The sequence below is a fragment of the Gopherus flavomarginatus genome, chromosome 2 (assembly GCF_025201925.1).
Source record: "Gopherus flavomarginatus isolate rGopFla2 chromosome 2, rGopFla2.mat.asm, whole genome shotgun sequence".
NCBI classification, from domain to species: Eukaryota; Metazoa; Chordata; order Testudines; family Testudinidae; genus Gopherus; species Gopherus flavomarginatus.
Window position 1 is genome coordinate 13,018,690 of NC_066618.1, and position 18,972 is coordinate 13,037,661.

General features: G+C 43.1%; 1 protein-coding gene across 2 annotated transcripts in view; it reads left to right on the forward strand.

The window, feature by feature from the left end:
* The window catches only part of DLEC1 (DLEC1 cilia and flagella associated protein), a 77,196-nt gene that overhangs the window by 11,881 nt on the left and 46,343 nt on the right, over nt 1-18,972 (forward strand). For both annotated transcript variants that reach the window (XM_050942412.1, XM_050942413.1), the window contains 9 exons: nt 198-279; nt 665-752; nt 2,751-2,924; nt 3,743-3,879; nt 4,252-4,344; nt 6,706-6,796; nt 10,777-10,939; nt 16,444-16,636; nt 18,011-18,069. In XM_050942412.1, the coding sequence (XP_050798369.1) occupies nt 198-279; nt 665-752; nt 2,751-2,924; nt 3,743-3,879; nt 4,252-4,344; nt 6,706-6,796; nt 10,777-10,939; nt 16,444-16,636; nt 18,011-18,069 (1,080 nt within the window). The remainder of the gene's footprint in view (nt 1-197; nt 280-664; nt 753-2,750; nt 2,925-3,742; nt 3,880-4,251; nt 4,345-6,705; nt 6,797-10,776; nt 10,940-16,443; nt 16,637-18,010; nt 18,070-18,972) is intronic.

Sequence of the window (18,972 nt, forward strand, 5' to 3'; positions counted from 1 at the left end):
TTAGTTTAGCCAGAACAGTATTTTCTCCTGTGAATCTTGGTTATAATCATTCAAAAATAATATCTTATGAAGTTTTTGTAATTTTTGTTGTTCATGCCAGTGGATGCAATCAGAACATTCTTAGGCATAGATAAATAACTGACAGTGTAAGAGCTCACTGAATGTTTCCCAAAGTCTCTCCCATTGTTTTATTTCAGTGATCCTCGATCTGTTCCTGTATTTCTAGCTACCCCGCCTGCTGTTTTGTTTTCTGAGTATGAAGTTGGTCAGGTTTATGAGGTAAAAGCTTTTTTCTCTACAAAGAATTTATTCTACCTCTGAGAAACTTGATGTCTCTCCATGACTTTCATAGTTCCCCCACCCCTATGCAGATTTCCACATAGCTAATTAATCTCTCATGAGCCTCATTTTCCTCTCTCTTTCCATCATCAGCAGAACTTCCCCCAAGGAGTAACAAGTGGGACCCTTTTCAACCTCAGGTTGCTTTTGTGTGACATGTCCTTAACTTCAGATGCTGACAGAAATGTTCAGTTTTCCCATCTACAAAATACCTACCTCCTAGGCATGTTGTGAGAATTAATTCACTGCCGTTTGCAGAGTATTATGAATATGAACAGTGATGCATACGTGTTATTTGGTATTATATTTTCTTTTTTAAATGAAGATGACTATAGAGCTGCAGAACATGACTTCAGTGTGTCGCCATGTAAGAGTCATTCCTCCATCTACTTCAGCCTTTGCCATTGGACTGAGTAAGTTGCTATACTAGCTCTGAAGATGCAAAATTGTACAGGAACTAATTTGTCTATAATATATATGTATTAAATATAAGACTTTTGACTTTTTGTGTGTCCCATCTACAATGCAATCCAGGTGGGCAGAACCTTAATCCCATAGAATCTCATATCACTTCTTAGAGGTTAGAGGTTGTCTTATTTGTCTAGGACAGTCTACATAAGACTCCCAACAGAAGTCTAGTATCAGAGGGTAGCCGTGTTAGTCTGGATCTGTAAAAGCAGCAAAGAATCCTGTGGCACCTTATAGACTAACAGACGTTTTGGAGCATGAGCTTTCGTGGGTGAATACCCACTTCCTCAGATGCATGTAATGGAAATATCCAGGGGCAGGTATATATATGTGTGCTAGCAAGCAAGCTAGAGATAACGAGGTCAGTTCAATCAGGGGGGATGAGGCCCTGTTCTAGCAGTTGAGGTGTGAAAACCAAGAGAGGAGAAACTGGTTCTGTAATTGGCAAGCCATTCACAGTCTTTGTTCAATCCTGAGCTGATGGTGTCAAATTTGCAGATGAACTGAAGCTCAGCAGTTTCTCTTTTGAAGTCTGGTCCTGAAGTTTTTTCGCTGCAGGATGGCCACCTTAAGGTCTGCTATAGTGTGCCAGGGAGGTTGAAGTGCTCTCCTACAGGTTTTTGTATATTGCCATTCCTAATGTCCGATTTGTGTCCATTTATCCTTTTCCTTAGAGACTGTCCAGTTTGGCCGATGTACATAGCACATATCTACATCAGCGACACCATCACAGGACCTAACCAGATCAGCCACACCATCACTGGTTCATTCACCTGCACATCCACCAATGTAATATACGCCATCATATGCCAGCAATGCCCCTCTGCTATGTACATCGGCCAAACTGGACAGTCTCTACGGAAAAGGATAAATGGACACAAATCGGACATTAGGAATGGCAATATACAAAAACCTGTAGGAGAGCACTTCAACCTCCCTGGCCACACTATAGCAGACCTTAAGGTGGCCATCCTCCAGCGAAAAAACTTCAGGACCAGACTTCAAAGAGAAACTGCTGAGCTTCAGTTCATCTGCAAATTTGACACCATCAGCTCAGGATTGAACAAAGACTGTGAATGGCTTGCCAATTACAGAACCAGTTTCTCCTCTCTTGGTTTTCACACCTCAACTGCTAGAACAGGGCCTCATCCCCCTGATTGAACTGACCTCGTTATCTCTAGCTTGCTTGCTAGCACACATATATATACCTGCCCCTGGATATTTCCATTACATGCATCTGAGGAAGTGGGTATTCACCCACGAAAGCTCATGCTCCAAAACGTCTGTTAGTCTATAAGGTGCCACACAACAGAAGTCTGAGACTCTAGTGGTCTAATTAAAAATGAAATGTAGGGAGATCAGATTGAAACAAAAGAAATGGTATGCATAACAGATCTAGACCTAGGCTATGTCTATACCACTGTGGAAAATTGACCTATGCCACGCAACTCCAGCTATGTTATTCATGAGTCTGCATACCTTAGGTCGAGTTACTGCATGGTCTACACCGCGGGGGGTTGATGGAAAAAAAATCTCCCATCGATTTACTTTGCTCTCCAGTTGATCTCTGTACTCTACCCCAAACGAGAAGAGTAATCTGCAGTTGATTTGGTGGGTCTTTGCTAGACCCGCTAAATCGACTACCAGTGGATCGATCTCAGAGCAGCAATCCCTGCTGTAGTGTAGACCTGCCCTGAGACTGCAAAAACTCATATAGATCCTGATTCAATGCCCATTGAAATCAATGTAAAGAGTCCCTTACTGGATGTATAAAGACTGCAGGGTCGGGCTCTCTTCTGGTCACATCATTTATGGCAAATTATCTAAGATAGCACATATTAAGAGCTCACTATGAGCAGCTTTCAAAGGGCAGAATATGGTTATGAAATCATAGAACAACTTTTGTATTTGAAATTTTAAATCACCTGCATTTTCTTTTCTAGGAAAATTTCCAGGAGAGGGTGGAATTGTCGCTCCTGGGATGACTTGCCAGTACACCATTCAGTTTATTCCTGAATATTTAGCTGATTATGAAGATTATATTCTAGTGGAGACGCAAGCACCATACTCTCTCCTAATCCCTATAGAAGCTAGGAGACCACCTCCTGTATTAACATGTAGGTAGAGTCAGGTCATATGCTACAAGCACTCAATAGTTTCTGTTAAGCTTTAGGTCCCTGATTTTTAAAGGGCCTTGAGTGTCTCCAACTTTATGGCCCCTAAAGGATTGTGGAGCAATGTTGCAGGTGCATTTCATACAACTTAGGTGTCTGTCTGTCTGATTTACATGCATAATCTGATTAATAGGCATTTAAATGCTGTAAAATACTCCCTTAATTATTTGTATCTGCCAAATTGTGCCGACAGTTATTTTCAGGGTGCAGAGTCAGAGGCCCAAAAATCAGAAGGCACTTTTCAAACTTAGATTCTATATATTTGCTATGTCCATCAGTTCCTCAATTATTAAACATTAAATATCTAGGGTGCTGTTTACTGTAAAGCTCTCCTCTGAAAATATCTAGCCCAGCCTGTAACATCTCAAATCTCAATCTCAACTGGCATAACTCTGTATAGCTCAATGGAGTTATGCCTATTTATACCACCTGAAGATGTGCTGTTTTTGTTAGCCATCAGTGATTTACTTTCCCCCAGCACAAAGGTCTTTTACAAAATCTTCTTTATTGTTATCAAAGTTTGATACAATCCTTAAGTACTTGGAGCTTGAAGCATTATTTAATATGGGAGAGTTATAGCAAGTCACAGATCAAACTGCTACACCTTTAAAGTAACCATTTAAAGTGTTTAGCATCTTCAGAGTCTTAATAATTCATATTCAGTAAACCCATGTTTAAAGAGTAATTGATTAAATAACTATTTTTCCTGCAGTCAGCATTCACTACATGTGTATTTTCCTTTGCTGCATTGTTTGTTGCAGTGCCTCGCATCGTCGATTGTGGTTCCTGCCTTGTGGGGGGAGTAAAAATGACAGAACTTGTGTGCAGAAATGAAGGGTCCAGTAATGGAAAGTTCTGTATAATGCCAAAGAAAGTGTGGCCACCTCCTAATTTCAGGGTAAGTGATTTGGGAGGAACCATTGGACACATTTTAGGTATCTCAAAGTATAAAGAACTGGTGGGCCATGACAATAAGCAGGGCTGGCTTGAGGTCATACATGCTCCTCTGTAAACTTCAAAAAAGGACCCCTGTATCTGCCACTTGATTGTGACAACAGCACCCTTCATGCCCTCTGGTCCCCCCAGGTAACCCAGAAAACGGTGAGGATTTTCTTCAATTAAGCAATGGTATTTGCCTTTGAGATTTATTAAAGAAGAAGAAGGACATGGAAAGAAAAAATGTGTGTCACAGGATGTCACTTATTCTAAATAGCTGGCTACAAAAACCCGACATGATCAATTTATTTTGTTTTATTCTTTTCACTTCAAGGCTGTTGCAACTATTGGTTTTGTGGAGCAAGGTCCATTTGGGATCCGACCTGCTGTTTTTGAGCTAGGTCCAGATCAAGCTATTTTATTAGAGGTCAGTAATTAGTGTTTAATATTTTGTACTTTACCAAATATATGAGCAGTATAGGCCATTTTAGAAACCCAGACCAGCAGGGACATCCCTAGCTATTCTGGGGCCCTATGCAGCCCCCCCCAATGGGAGTGGGGGGGGAGTGTGGGGTCCCACGCCTCTGTTGGGGGTGGTGGTGGCTGACCCCAGACCTCCATGGGGGGCGGGGCTGGCTTGGGGGGCAGAGGAGAACCACCACCCAGCACTCACTGGTGGCGCAGCTGGGGCTGGAGAGTGCAGGCCCAGCCCTGCTGCCATCCTCAGGGGAGTGGGGGCGGAGCAAGGGTGGGGGCTTTGGGGAAGGGATGGGGTGGGGGCTGGGCTGGGGCAGAGCAGGGGCGGGGGTTTTGGGGAGGGGGTGGAGTGGGTCGGGGCTGGGGCGGGAAGAGGCGGAGCAGGGGCTGGAGCAGCACACTGTTGTGCAGGGTTGTGTCACTGCCTGCTCTGTAGCCTTGGCTGCTTCTGTGCTGTTCAGCTTTGGCTTAGAGTCTTGACACCAGCAGCCTGCTTACAGCACAATGGCCTTCCCCTGGCTTCCAACAGCCTGGTTACTCCTTCCGGGGTGACACCAACAGCCCTTCCAGTCCCAAGTCTACCTTAAAACCATCTCCTCTGCAATGTGCAGCCCCTCTCACTGTAGCACTAACAAAACCGTATCAAGTTGCTGCTCCTTTAAAGAGGCAGTACACAGTACCAACCTGTAAGTTTTGCTGGGGATTTTACTCTTCAGTTTGAAACACTTCACTTTGATGGTTGTGTAATAAAAGAAAATTATTTATTAACAAAGAACAGATATTTAAGTGATACCAAGTAAGGAATTGAGATAGAAATGGTTACAAATAAACAAAACGCTTCTAAAGACTAAAACCTAATTCAACAAACTAGAATCTTCTGTTCAAAGTAGATTTCTCACCACAGTTGTTTTCAGCATGGCTGGCCAGTCTTTAGCCAGGATCCAACAGAGCCCAAGCTCTTGATTTCTTTGTCTCCTCAGGTGAAGTGTGCCAAATTGGCTTTCTCTCTCTGCTTATATTCTCAAAGTTTATCTTTGTTTTCAAAGTCAAGAAGACCCTCCTGCATCCACCATGGAGTTGACACCATGCTAATTTTTATAGTCTCCATCACCATCATGATAACCATTTAACTATCTCCCCCCCTCGTTAATTTGATGGCTTTGTTTATCTTTTATGTAAATATACTTCCGTAGTCTCTCTTTGCTCAGTTTACATTGGAGACACATTCAAGCAGGTGCAACCATATTCCTTTGTCTAGGGCAGAATGATTTAAGCCCTATCTGCCAAACACATTTTAAGAATGTATTTCCAGCCCATATTTAGAATTTTTCATATATTACCCGTAAATACACCAGGCCTCTTGGAGGTCTCCCATGCATAGGAAGAATGCACTTACTAAGCCACCCATTAGGAGGCTGTAGTGTACACTTCTTTCCTTCATGTATGTGGACAGCGGTGAGGGGAGTGGTGCCATGGCCCTATCTGCTTTCTATGCATTTGGGGAGGCTTGTACTCCAGGAGGTGCTAGTGAGTAGCATTTGAGAGCATAGGGACTAATTATGAGTGCTTGTAAGGGGAGAAAGCTCCTGTGCCCTTCCAGCTCTGCTCACATATCCAGGGGACATACCCAGTCTGACCCTAATCAAGGGATCCTGTCTGAAGCCATAGACAACAACAGTTTAAGATTACAGGAGTACATCCCTTACTGTAATGGCGGGAGTCACATCCAAGAAAACATTTCCTTCACAGATTGCCTTGGGAAGGAAGGGCAATCTTTCCTCCTCTTTCCTTTTGAAGCATAAATTCCTTTGTTGCGTGCCGCAGACACTTATGCTCCATTTTGGATGATGGTTGTGATCTTTTCGAAGAGGGACTCTCCAATTAATATATAGATCTTGCTGATACTACTGTTTTCTTTGCTGTCCTTTCCCGTTTCTCAGATCCGTATTACACAGAGATCTTCTGCAGAGTGCTGATTGGTTGAAGGATGCGCGGGAATGGATGAATAACATGGTAGTGATCTCTGCATTGCTATCCACACTCTTTTGCAGTATATTTATCCCATATTTAAGACTTGATTCTGCCCTCATTTACACTGGTGAATTCAGAAGATCTACTCTTGATTTAACTCAAAGTAACTGAGAGCAAACTTTGAACATTAGAGACTTTTTCTGAAATATGTAAGGTTTTATAATTGATTAATTGATTGCTAGAGTTTTTCTGTAATGAACATCTCTGTGTAGAAGTCTAAGAATTGTGCAAAATTAGTTATGGGCACTGCTATTTCATTGTGTGTAATCTTCTCTTTTAGGTAGTGTTTTCCCCATCTTCTCCTGAAAACCTGAAGCAAACATTCACTATTGTTTGTGATAATTGCCAGATCAATGACATCACAGTTACAGGTTTGTTTCTAACATTTGAGATATTTTATAAAGCTGAAAGTACAAGATGATTTAAACATTTTTTAAATCAATGGATTAATCAGCATTTGCAAAGCATTTTGAAGATGTTAACGTCTATGTACATTATTAATGTTACATTATCCTACTAAATGAAACATTTAGAATCCCAACTGCATTAGAAACATACCTCTTAACTTGATGTGTGACGCTGGCATGTAAACTATGTGAGCAAGTTCTATAATGAATCATAGAAGATTAGAGTTGGAAGAGACCTCAGGAGGTCATCTAGTCCAATCCCCTGCTCAAAGCAGAACCAACATCAACTAAATCATCCCAGCCAGGTCTTTGTCAAGTTGGGCCTTAAAAACCTTTAAGGATGGAGATTCCACCACCTCCCTAGGTAACCCATTCCAGTGCTTCACCACCCTCCTAGTGAAATAGGGTTTCCTAATATCCAACCTAGACCTCCCCCACTGCAACTTGAGACCATTACTCCTTGTTCTGTCATCTGCCATCACTGAGAGCCTAGCTCCATCCTTTTTCGAACTCCCCTTCAGGTAGCTGAAGGCTGCTGCCAAATCCCCCCTCACTCTTCTCTTCTGCAGACTAAATAACCCCAGTTCCCTCAGCCTCTCCTCATAAGTCATGTGCCCCAGCCCCCTAATAATTTTTGTTGCCCTCTGCTGGACTCACTCCAATTTGACCGCAACATTTCTGTAGTGGGGCCCAAAACTGGACGCAGTAATCCAGATGTGGCCTCACCAATGCAGAATAGAGGGGAATAATCACTTCCCTCAGTCTGCTGGCAATGCTCCTACTAATGCAGCTCAATATGCCGTTAGCCTTCTTGGGAACAAGGGCACACTGTTGACTCATATCCAGCTTCTCATCCACTGTAATCCCCAGATCTTTTTCTGCAGAACTGCTGCTTAGCCAGTCGGTCCCCAGCCTGTAGCAGTGCATGGGATTCTTCTGTCCTAAGCACAGGACTCTGCACTTGTCCTTGTTGAACCTAATCAGATTTTTTTTGGCCCAACCCTCCAATTTGTCTAGATCACTGTGGACCCTATCCCTACCCTCCAGCGTATCTACCTCTCCCCTTAGCTTAGTGTCATCTGTGAACTTGCGGAGGGTGCAATCCCTCCCATCATCCAGATCATTAATGAAGATGTTGAAAAGGACAAACCGCTGGGGCAATCCCCTTGATACTGGCTTCCAACTAGACAGCAAACCGTTGATCACTACCCATTGAGCTGGACGATCTAGCCAGTTTTCTATCCACCTTATAGTCCTTTCATCCAATCCATACTTTAACTTGCTGGCAAGAATACTGTGGGAGACCGTATCAAAAGCTTTGCTAAAGTCAAAGTATATCACGTCCCCGCTTTCCTCATATCCATAGAGCCAGTTATGTCATCATAGAAGGCAATCAGGTTGGTCAGGCATGACTTTCCCTTATTGAATACATGTTGACTCTTTCTGATCACCTTCCTCTCCCCCAAGTGCTTCAAAATGGATTCCTTGAGGACCTATTCCATGATTTTTTCTGGGGACTGAGGTAAGGCTGACCAGTCTGTAGTTCCCTGGATTCTCCTTTTTCAAAGATGGGCACATCAGCCAACTCCCTCAGCACGCTCGGATGCATTGCATCCAGCCCCATGGGCTTGTGCATGTCCAACTTTTATAAATAGTCCTTAACCTGTTCTTTTACCATTGAGGGCTGCTCACTTCCTCCTCATACTGTGCTGCCCAGTGCAGCAGTCTGGGAGCTGACCTTGTCTGTGAAGACCGAGGCAAAAAAAGCATTGAGTACTTCAGCGTTTTCCACATCATCTGTCACTAAGTTGCCTCCCCCATTCAGTAAGGGTTCCACACTTTCCTTGACCACCTTCTTGTTGCTAACATACCTGTAGAAACCCTTCTTGTTACCCTTCACATTCCTTGCTAGCTGCAACTCGAATTGTGCTTTGTCCTTTCTGATTACACCCCTGCATGCTCAAACAATATTTGTTTACTCCTCCCTAGTCCTCTGTCCAAGTGTCCACTTCTTGTAAACTTCCTTTTTCTGTTTAAGCTCACCGAAGATTTCACTGTTAAGCCAAGTTGGTCGCCTGCCATATTTGCTATTCTTTCTGCACATCGGGATGGTTTGTTCCTGCACCCTCAATAAGGCTTCTTTAAAATACAGCCAGCTCTCCTGGATTGCTTTCCTCCTCCTATTAGCCTCCCAGGGTATCCTGCCCATCAGTTCCCTAAGGGAGTCAAAGTCTGCTTTTCTGAAGTTCAGGGTCTGTATTCTACTGCTCGCCTTTCTTCCTTTTGTCAGGATCCTGAACTCGACCATCTCATGGTCACTGCTGCCCAGGTTGCCACCCACTTCTACTTCCCCCAATTCTTCCCTATTTGTGAGCAGCAGGTCAAGAGGAGCACGGCCTCTAGTTGGTTCCTCCAGCACTTGTACCAGGAAATTGTCCCCAACACTCTCCAAAAACTTCTTGGATTGTCTGTGCACTGCTGTATTGCTTCTTCACACAGTGCACAGTCAGCCTGTGGAACTCCTTGCCTGAGGAGGTTCTGTAGGCTAGGACTATAACAGGGTTTAAAAGAGAACTAGATAAATTCATGGAGGTTAAGTCCATTAATGGCTATTAGCCAAGATGGGTAAGGAATGGTGTCCCTAGCCTCTGTTTGTCAGAGGATGGAGATGGACAGCAGGAGAGAGATCATTTGATCATTACATGTTAGGTTCACTCCCTCTGGGGCACCTGGCATTGGCCACTGTTGGCAGACAGTATACTGGGCTGGATGGATCTTTGGTCTGACCCAGTATGGCCATTCTTATGTTCTCTCAGCAGATATCAGGGTGATTGAAGTCCCCCATGAGAACCAGAGCTGTGATCTGGAAACTTCTGTTAGTTATCCGAAGAAAGCCATGTTGACCTCATCCTCCTGGTCTGGTGGTCTGTAGTAGACACCCACCACGACATCATCCTTGTTGCTCTCAACAGGCTTTTCTCCAGTTTCATACTAGAGCTCTGAGCAATCATACTGCTCTCTTACATACTGTGCAACTCCTCCACCCTTCTTCCCCTGCCTGTCCTTCCTGAATAATTTATAGCCATCCATGATAGTGGTCATGTGAGTTAAGCTACCAAGTCTGTGTTATTCCAATCACATCATAGTTCCTTGACCGTGCCAGGACTTCCACTTCTTCCTGCTTGTTTCCAAAGCTTCTGGTGTTTGTGTACAGGCACCCAGGATAACTAGCTGATTGCCCTACTTTCTCAGTATGAATCAGATGGCCAATGAGGGGAATTAGCAAGGGAGAAAACTTAAAATAATGTGTGATTCATTCCATTGGCCTTATACCATTTTGCATTGATTCAAGATTTGATATTTATGATATTGGTTATATATGGTGACAAACTGTAAAATTCCAGTTTTTGTGGGAAAGATGTGCATTTGAGTTTGAAACATGTGTTGTGGCATATCTTAAGCTATATAGGCAATTGTGTTACATTTGCTAAGCTAATTTAACCTTTTGATTTTTAACCTAAATGCTTTTCTTACCAAGGGCTTGTAAATACTTAAGAAATTATATATAAATTTCCAGGCTGCCTAATAATTGTATTGAAAAATTTGCAGCAGTGCAAAGATTTATACTATTTGCTGTAGTTGTTAATATACAACTCTTTTTTAATTGGTTATTTTCTGTGATAAAGATTGGGGGTCAGATTCTCAACGGAACTCCCATAGCTCAATTGACTTCAGTGGAACTATGCCAGTTTACACCAAATCATATCAGTTTATTCTAGCTGATGAGCTGGCCTTGCAACCCCATGTTGGAGTGCAGAAAGTTGAGGAAAACCCAGATTTATCAGCAGTGTCCATTGCTATAGGTATGGTCATGAATAAGCAAGCAGTGTGAATAAACTTAACTGCTATATGGTAAACAGCGATTCTTACTTATTTTCTTGCAGGAAGTGGACAGCTGATCGCTTTAGAACTTTTATCTGTCACTGGTGGAGAAAGCCACCCGGCCCCTGGTGAGCCTACAGACATAGCAGCACAGCACCTCATACGTTTTGACTCCCAAAATCCACATGCCACAGCAGAGAAGAAACTCCTTATAAGAAATTCTACGTATGTAGCTGCTAGTAATATTATAATAGCACGTTAGGACTGTAGAGTGTTGATTTATGACCTAATATGTGTTACACTGTTCTGTTAGATTATGACCAGGGCTAGCTCTACCATTTTTTTCTCCCCAAGCAAAATAAAGGCACTTGGACTGCCGCCCAAACTAACGAAGCAAAAAAGAAAAACAAGCTGCCCGGACTGTGCCGCCCCAAGAATGGACGGAATGCCGCCCCTTAGCATGTGCCGCCCCAGGCACGTGCTTCCTCCGCTGGTGCCTGGAGCCGGCCCTGATTGTGATGGCAAGAATCCCCCGGGTTGGGAAATATTCATGCAATTAATCAGCAATATGGATAAATGTTATTCTTGTTTGCAATAGCAGCCATGGGCGCAATATACATATATCAGAGTGCTAAAGGCAGCCACAGATCACACTCCTGACTGAATGGCTGATTTGCTGCCATATTTTGATATATTGTCAGCTCTTTATACTATATCCCCCCAGTCCCAGAAGATTTGTAAATGGAGGAATTGGGCACAAAATGTTCCTAGTGGGAACACCTACATCCTAATAGATTAAATTACAAACTCTGTTTGGGATATGGACCACATCTTAAAGTGCATTTATATTGTGCCTAGTACAATGGGACCCAGATCCTGATTGGGACCACTGGGCATTGAAGTAACACTAATAATAATAGTAAGTGGAATATCTCTGATAACCAGACAGTCAATGGGCCAGATACTTACCTTGATTACATTAACGTAAATCCTTAATGACTGTATTGACTTTACTGGAGTGCAGACAAAATGAAAAGTGACAGAGAATTGTGTTTGGATTTATAAACGATGGGTCAGATACTCAACTAGGGTAAATTGGCAGAGGTCCATTGCTATTGTGATTCCTGCCTGTTGAGGATCCAGCATCATATTTTCTATACATTTTAATTGCATTGGCATGGTCACTGCACTTTTATTGGAAAGCATTTGTATGAAACAAACTCACATACAATGCAGTAGTAAACAGTGACTATCAAGAATAGTTTTATAGTTTCTGTCATACCAGGTAGTATAAAAATTGCACTTGTTCTTTTAGTTTCACCTCATTTGCACTCAGAAATGAAAATATAAGCTTCCTGTCATACCTATTGTGTAGTGTGAGATTTTAGATGTCACAGTGAAGTGGATTTTAAAGCCTATTACATTATACAAAATTCCCCATGAAGCAACTCGGTTAAGCAAACATTCTTACTGACTGCATTCAAGTTAAGTGGCATGATTGGCTAACAATGCATAGTCATTTAAATATAGAAACCTACCTACATGATAGCTAGCAATACAGTCCAAACCCACCGAAGTCAATAGTAGTGTTTTCCATTGATTTCAGTGGGCTTTGGATGAAATTCCAGAAAGGGAAAAGTTTAATGTCAGCAAAGGCTATTTCTGTCACCTAAATGTAGGGTGACCAGATGTCCCGATTTTAGAGGGACAGTCTCGATTTTTGGATCTTTTTCTTATATAGGCTCCTATTACTCCCTCCCCCTCCACCCCGTCCTGATTCACACTTGCTGTCTGGTCACCCTACCTAAATGCGGCACTACATTATAGGTTAAGGAGACTAGAATCATAGAAATGTAGGGGTGGAAAGGATCTTCAAATGTCATTTAATCCATCCTCCTGTGCTGGGGTAGGTCTAAGTATACTTAGACCACTCCTAGTAAGTATTTGTCTAACCTGTTCTTAAAAGCCTCCAATGATGGGGATTCCACAACCTCCCTTATTAACCTATTCTAGCACTTAACTGTTCTTATAGTTAGAAGGTTTTGCCTAATATCTAACCTAAATCTCCCTTGCAGCGGATTAAGGTCATTACTTCATGTCCTACCTTCAATGGACATGGAGAACTATTAATCACAGACCTCTTTATAACAGCCCTTCACTTATCTGAAGACTGTTATCAGGTCCTTTCTCAGTTTTCTTTTCTCAAGACTCAACATGGCCAGTTTTTTAACATTTCCTCATAGGTCAAGTTTTCTAAACCTTTTATGATTTTTGTTGCTCTCTTCTGGTCTCTCTCCAGTTTGTTCACATCTTGTGCTAATAGTTCTTCCATACATAAGTAGTTTATCATGGCTTCCTTGTATTTTTATACTGTAACAATCCTCCTACACTACTATATCAATTTTGTGATTAGTAGAGATTTTCTTACACTCTTTAAGGAAAAGGATGTTGTGGACTGTGGTACACCTCTACCCTGATATAATGTCCAGTGATGAGCTGCCAAAATATTAACAACAGGTTCCTTCCTCCTCACTCCACGAGGGAGTCGTAGCTGTCCCCCTCCCAGGACTCCTGCCCCATCCACCCCCCTTCCCTGTCCCCTGACTATCCGCTGCTGCCCCATCCAACCCCTCCTCTCATTCCTGATTGCCCCCCTGGGATCCCTGCCCCATCCAACCACCCCTTCTCCCTGTCCCCTGACCTCCCCTGGAATCCCTACCCCTGACTCCCCCCCCGCCACCCATCCAACCCCTTCTCCTTCCTGCCTGCCCCCGCAGGACGCTTGCTCCCGTTCAATCCCCCTGTTCCCTGCCCTCTGACCGCCCCACCCCTATCCACCCCCCACGACCTCCCAAACTCCTCTGCCCTCTTCCAACAGCCCCTCTCTGCTCCCTGCCCCCTTACCGCACTGCCTGGAGCTGCTCGGCCGGGACCAGACCCAGCACCAGTGCCGTGGGGCCTGAACCGGGCTGGGCCGGAACCGCAACCGCAACCGCGGGGCCGGGACCAGCACCGGTGCCGCGGGGCTGGAGCCGGGCCGGGACCAGCACTGGCGCCGCCGGGCCGGGCCGGAGCCGCCGGGCCGCGACCAGCACCGGCGCCGCGGGGGCTGGGCCGGGAGCCGTGGGGCTGAAGCTGGGGGCACTCGGCTGGGGCTGGGACAGGACGGGGCTAGGGGCGCTCGGCTGAGACCGGGCTGGGGCTGCTTGGCTGGAACCAGGAGTCGCGCCAGAGAGAGCCACGAGGCCAGAGCCAGGGGCACTCGGCTGGGGCTGCGGGTGCTTGGCCGGGGGTGTCAGGCTGGAGGGAGCCGCTGGGCTGGAGGGAGCCGCTGAGCCTGCCGCACCTGCTCTCCCCTCGCACCCCAGCTTACCTTCGTGCCTGCTGCTTGTTTCAGGCTTTCTGCGAACATCTGATTTGCGGGAAGCAGGGGAGGGGGAGGAAAAGGGGGGTGGAGCATTTAGGAGAGGAGGGGGAAGTGAGCTGGGGCCGGGGCGGAGTGCGGGTGCTTTTGTTAAATAAAGCCCTTATAGAACCGGTTGTCCTGGAACAACCGGTTCTAAAAGGCTTTCTAAATTTTAACAATTGGTTCCTGTGAACCGGTGCGAACCGGCTCCAGCTCACCACAGACGCTGTGGTCGGGAGCCAAAAAATCTTAGCCATGTTATAGTTGAAACCGCGTTATAGCGAACTTGCTTTGATACGCTGGAGTGCGCAGCCTCCCCCACCCACCGGAGCACTGCTTTACCGCATTACATCTGAATTTGTGTTATATTGGGTCGCATTATATCTAGGTAGAGGTGTACAATTTTATACTATGATCTTATAGAAAAAAATCTATCTAAATATTTGAGCATAAGCTTTTGTGGGCTAAAACCCACTTCATCAGATGCATGCAGTGAAGAATACAGTAGGAAGATATATATACACAGTGGTCATGAAAAAATGGGTGTTGCCATACTAACTATAACGAGTAATCAGTTAAGGTGGGCTATTATCATCAAGAGAAAAACAACATTTATAGTGATAATCAGGATGGCCCATTTCCAACAGTTGACAAGAAGGGGTGAGTAACAGTAGGGGAAAAATTAGCATGGGGAAATAGGTTTTATTTTGTGTAGTGACCCATCCAATGTATACCTCCAAGTCAGTGGCACTGCTATGAGTACCTGCATGGACCCACAGTATGCCAACATTTTTATGAACAACACTTCCTCAGCTCTCGTTCCCTAATGCCCCTACTCTACTTGCGCTACATTGATGACATCTTCATCATCTGGACCCATGGAGAAGAAGCCCTTGAGACATTCCACCAGGATTTCAGCTATTTCCATCCCACCTTCAACCTCAGCCTGGACTACTCCACACAAGAAAATTCGCTTTCTGGACACTACAGTGCTAATAAGTGATGGTCACATAAACACCACCCTATACTGGAAACCTACTGACTGTTATACTTACCTACATGCCTCCAGCTTTCATCCAGACCACACTACACAATCCATTGTCTACAACCAAGCTCTAAGATACAGCAGCATTTGCTCCAACCCCTCAGACACAAACACCTACAAGATCTCTAGCTAGCATTCTTACAACTACAATACCCACCTGCTGAAGTGAAGAAACAGATTGCCAGAGCCAGAAGAATACCCAGAAGTCACCTACTACAGGACAGGCCCAACAAAGAAAGTAACAGAATGCCACTATCTATCACTTCAGCCCCCAACTAAAACTTCTTCAGTGCATCATCAAGTATCTACAACCTTTCCTGAAGGACGATCCCTCACTCTCACAGATCTTGGGAGACAGGCCAGTCCTCACTTACAGACAGCCCCCGAACCTGAAGCAAATACTTACCAGCAACCACACACCACACAACAAAAACACCAAACCAGGAAGGAACCTGTCCTTGCAACAAAGTCCATTGCCAACTCTGTCCACATATCTATTCAGGGGACACCATCATAGGACCTAATCACATCAGCCACACTATCAGAGGCTTGTTCACCTGCACATCTACCGATGTGATATATGCCACCATGTGCCAGCAATGCCCCTCTGCCATGTACATTGGCCAAACCGGACAGTCTCTACGTAAAAGAATAAATAGACACAAATCAGAATTATAACATCCAAACCCCAGTTGGAGAACACTTCAGCCTCCCTGGTCACTCAATTACAGACCTCAAAGTCGCAATACTCCAACAAAAAAAACTTCAAAAACAGACTCCAGCAAGAAACTGCAGAATTGGAATTAATTTGCAAACTGGACACCATTAAATGAGGCTTGAATAAAGACTGGGAGTGGATGGGTCATTACACAGAGTAAAACCTATTTCCTCATGCTATTTTCTCCCCCAGCTATTACTCACACCTTCTTGTCAACTGTTGGATATGGGCCATCCTGATTATCACTACAAACATTGTTTTTCTCCTGCTGATAATAGCCCACTTTAACTGATTACTCTCGTTAGAGTTAGTATGGCAACACTCATTTTTTCATGACCGCTGTGTATATATATATCTTCCTACTGTATTTTCCACTGCATGCATCTGATGAAGGGGGTTTTAGCCCACGAAAGCTTATGCTCAAATAAATGTGTTAGTCTCTAAGGTGCCACAAGGACTCCTCATTCTTTTTGCTGATACAGACTAACAAGGCTGCCACTTTGAAACCTATCTAAATATTTGGTATTATAGTCTTTTTCTGTTTATTAATCTATTTGCAGTCATGTGGAACTTCCTTTCTACTGGCAGATAATGAAGCCTAATCTGCAACCATTAATGCCTGACGAAACTGGGGACCTTGCAAAGGTCAAGTACCACCTCGATGTAGAGTCAGCTTTCTCTCTAAATCCTAACCTGGGAATTCTGCAGCCCCACACTGATCACGACTTTACTCTCACTTATGCCCCACAGGAGGTACGGGTCAAGATTTCTTATTTCCTGTAAATTCCAGCTGTGTATTTTTATGCAAGTCATGAAAACCTTGCTGTAGAGCTTTTTGAATTAAGTTTAATCAACTGTTGTGATGCTGTGACACACAATATTAAAAATCTATGATGTTATTAAAGAAAAATATGTTTTGGTTGCAAAATATTGAGCCTGATTCTGATCTCAATTTTATGTTGATTCAGCATCATTAACTTCATTTATGGTGGTATCAGAGCAGAATTGGCTTAGTGTATATTTTAAAAGACTTGATCCAAACAGATTACAGAGTTCAGAGTTGGGGGTATTCTGATACTATAGTGATTAGGATCACATAACTGCCTAAACAGGAGTGGAATTTATTATGGTTTAAGAAAGATCTTAATACAGGTTAATAGAAAACTGAATTAATAGTGTTTCATAGTGACACATATTACATTATTCAGATTACTGATATTTATAAATAAGTGAGCTCTTTGTAACACATTACAGTATTAAGGTCCAACTGTATGTCATTCCTTCACACTATTAGGAGAAAAGAGGAGCCATCTTCAAGCTTAATATTGCCAACAGGTACAACAGTGCTTCTTTTTCAAGCACAGTTTGGGGTTTGATGACCTCTGAATTTTGATATTAGTGGGATGGATAGACAAAATAGACAAAGATAACTTCAGCTGTTAAGGCATTAAAGTAATTTTATTCTTGATTTAGGGAAATCTTGCAGATATTTGTCTACAGTATGTAATATACCAGGGCAAATTATAAGATATGGTAAGGAAAAAGTCTGAATTACAGTAGAACTTCAGAGTTACGATCACCAAAGTTATGAACTGACCAGTCAACCGCACACACCTCATTTGGAACCAGAAGTATGCAATCAGGCAGCAGCAGAAACCAAAAAAAAGGCAAATACTGTACAGTACTGTGTTAAATGTAAACTACTAAAAAATAAAGGGAAAGTTTAAAAAAAGATTTGACAAGGTCAGGAAACTGTTTCTGTGCTTGTTTCATTTAAACTAAGATGGTTAAAAGCAGCATTTTTCTTCTGCATAGTAAAGTTTCAAATCTGTATTAAGTCAGTGTTCCAAAGTAAACTTTTGAAAGAACAACCATAACGTTTTGTTCAGAGTTACGAACATTTCAGAATTACGAACAACCTCCATTCCCAACCTGTTCCTAACTCTGAGGTTCTACTTTAATAAATATTTTTCTTGTAACCATGCAATATAGTTGTAGTCCTTTACCTTTTAATTATAGATTATTTTGCATCCATTTTTCCCCATTTTAAATGTTCTTTTGATTTTGGGGGAGGAGGAGATGGGTACCTCAGCATAACTGATTTATGTTGTGTCCTCTTTCATATAGCTGAAAGATTATCACAGTGTGATTCAAATTGTACTGAGGGACATCCCAGAGCCACCTAGGTAAGCTGAAAAGCAGTAGTGACATGCAACAGACATATAATAGTATAACTAAATTATTAGCATTAAGTTTATTGGTGGTTGTTTATTTCTCTAGTGATTGTGATGCCTGTGAAAGGTCCTGGATTGACAATGCTAAATAATTTATCCACAGAATAGATAGCAGCACAGACAGCATCATTGCAAGCTTTCCCACATGCTTTAGTACTTCCCAGAGGGACTACCTTTGTGGGCAAGAGGTAATTCAGTCTCCATGCCCATTCATTCCGTGGCCTTTCTGCTGAGACTACCAGCAAGTTTGCCAATTATTGCCAATCGTCATAGTGGTCTTTGGGGTATAGATACCTGCCACTGGAAGTTGAACTGGGAAGACTGTACTCATTTCATATAGACCAATGAACAGCCAGCGGATATTTACAGTTTTCATGCACCAATCAGGATTGAATTCAGACCTACAGCCAAAAGGCTTTATCTGCCACCTCCATCTTTGTATTTATTCAGACTCCTTACTTTATTGATTAATCACTTTACATATTACATTATTTCTTGCTAATGATTTAATAAACAACAAGCCAAGTTTGAACTTTCTAGCTTCACTCTTTTCTGAATTATTTGCAAAGATGCCCATCAGAATGTATGGGGAAGAATGATTATATTTTCCACATTTGCGTAATTCAAAAAAAGATCAGCCAAAAAATATTCATTGCCAAGGTTGAGGCCTATCATAGAAAACTTCCTTTCAAACACAGTTTGTTTGAGAAGGTTATGAGCAATTGCAAAAAAGGCCTGTTATGGGAATTGGCAGTAGTAAAGTTTAGCTTTAGTGCACACTGTGCCCACCCATAAATAACACTCTGTATTTGTACTGCACTTTTCATCAGTACAGCTGAAAGTGCTTTACAAACA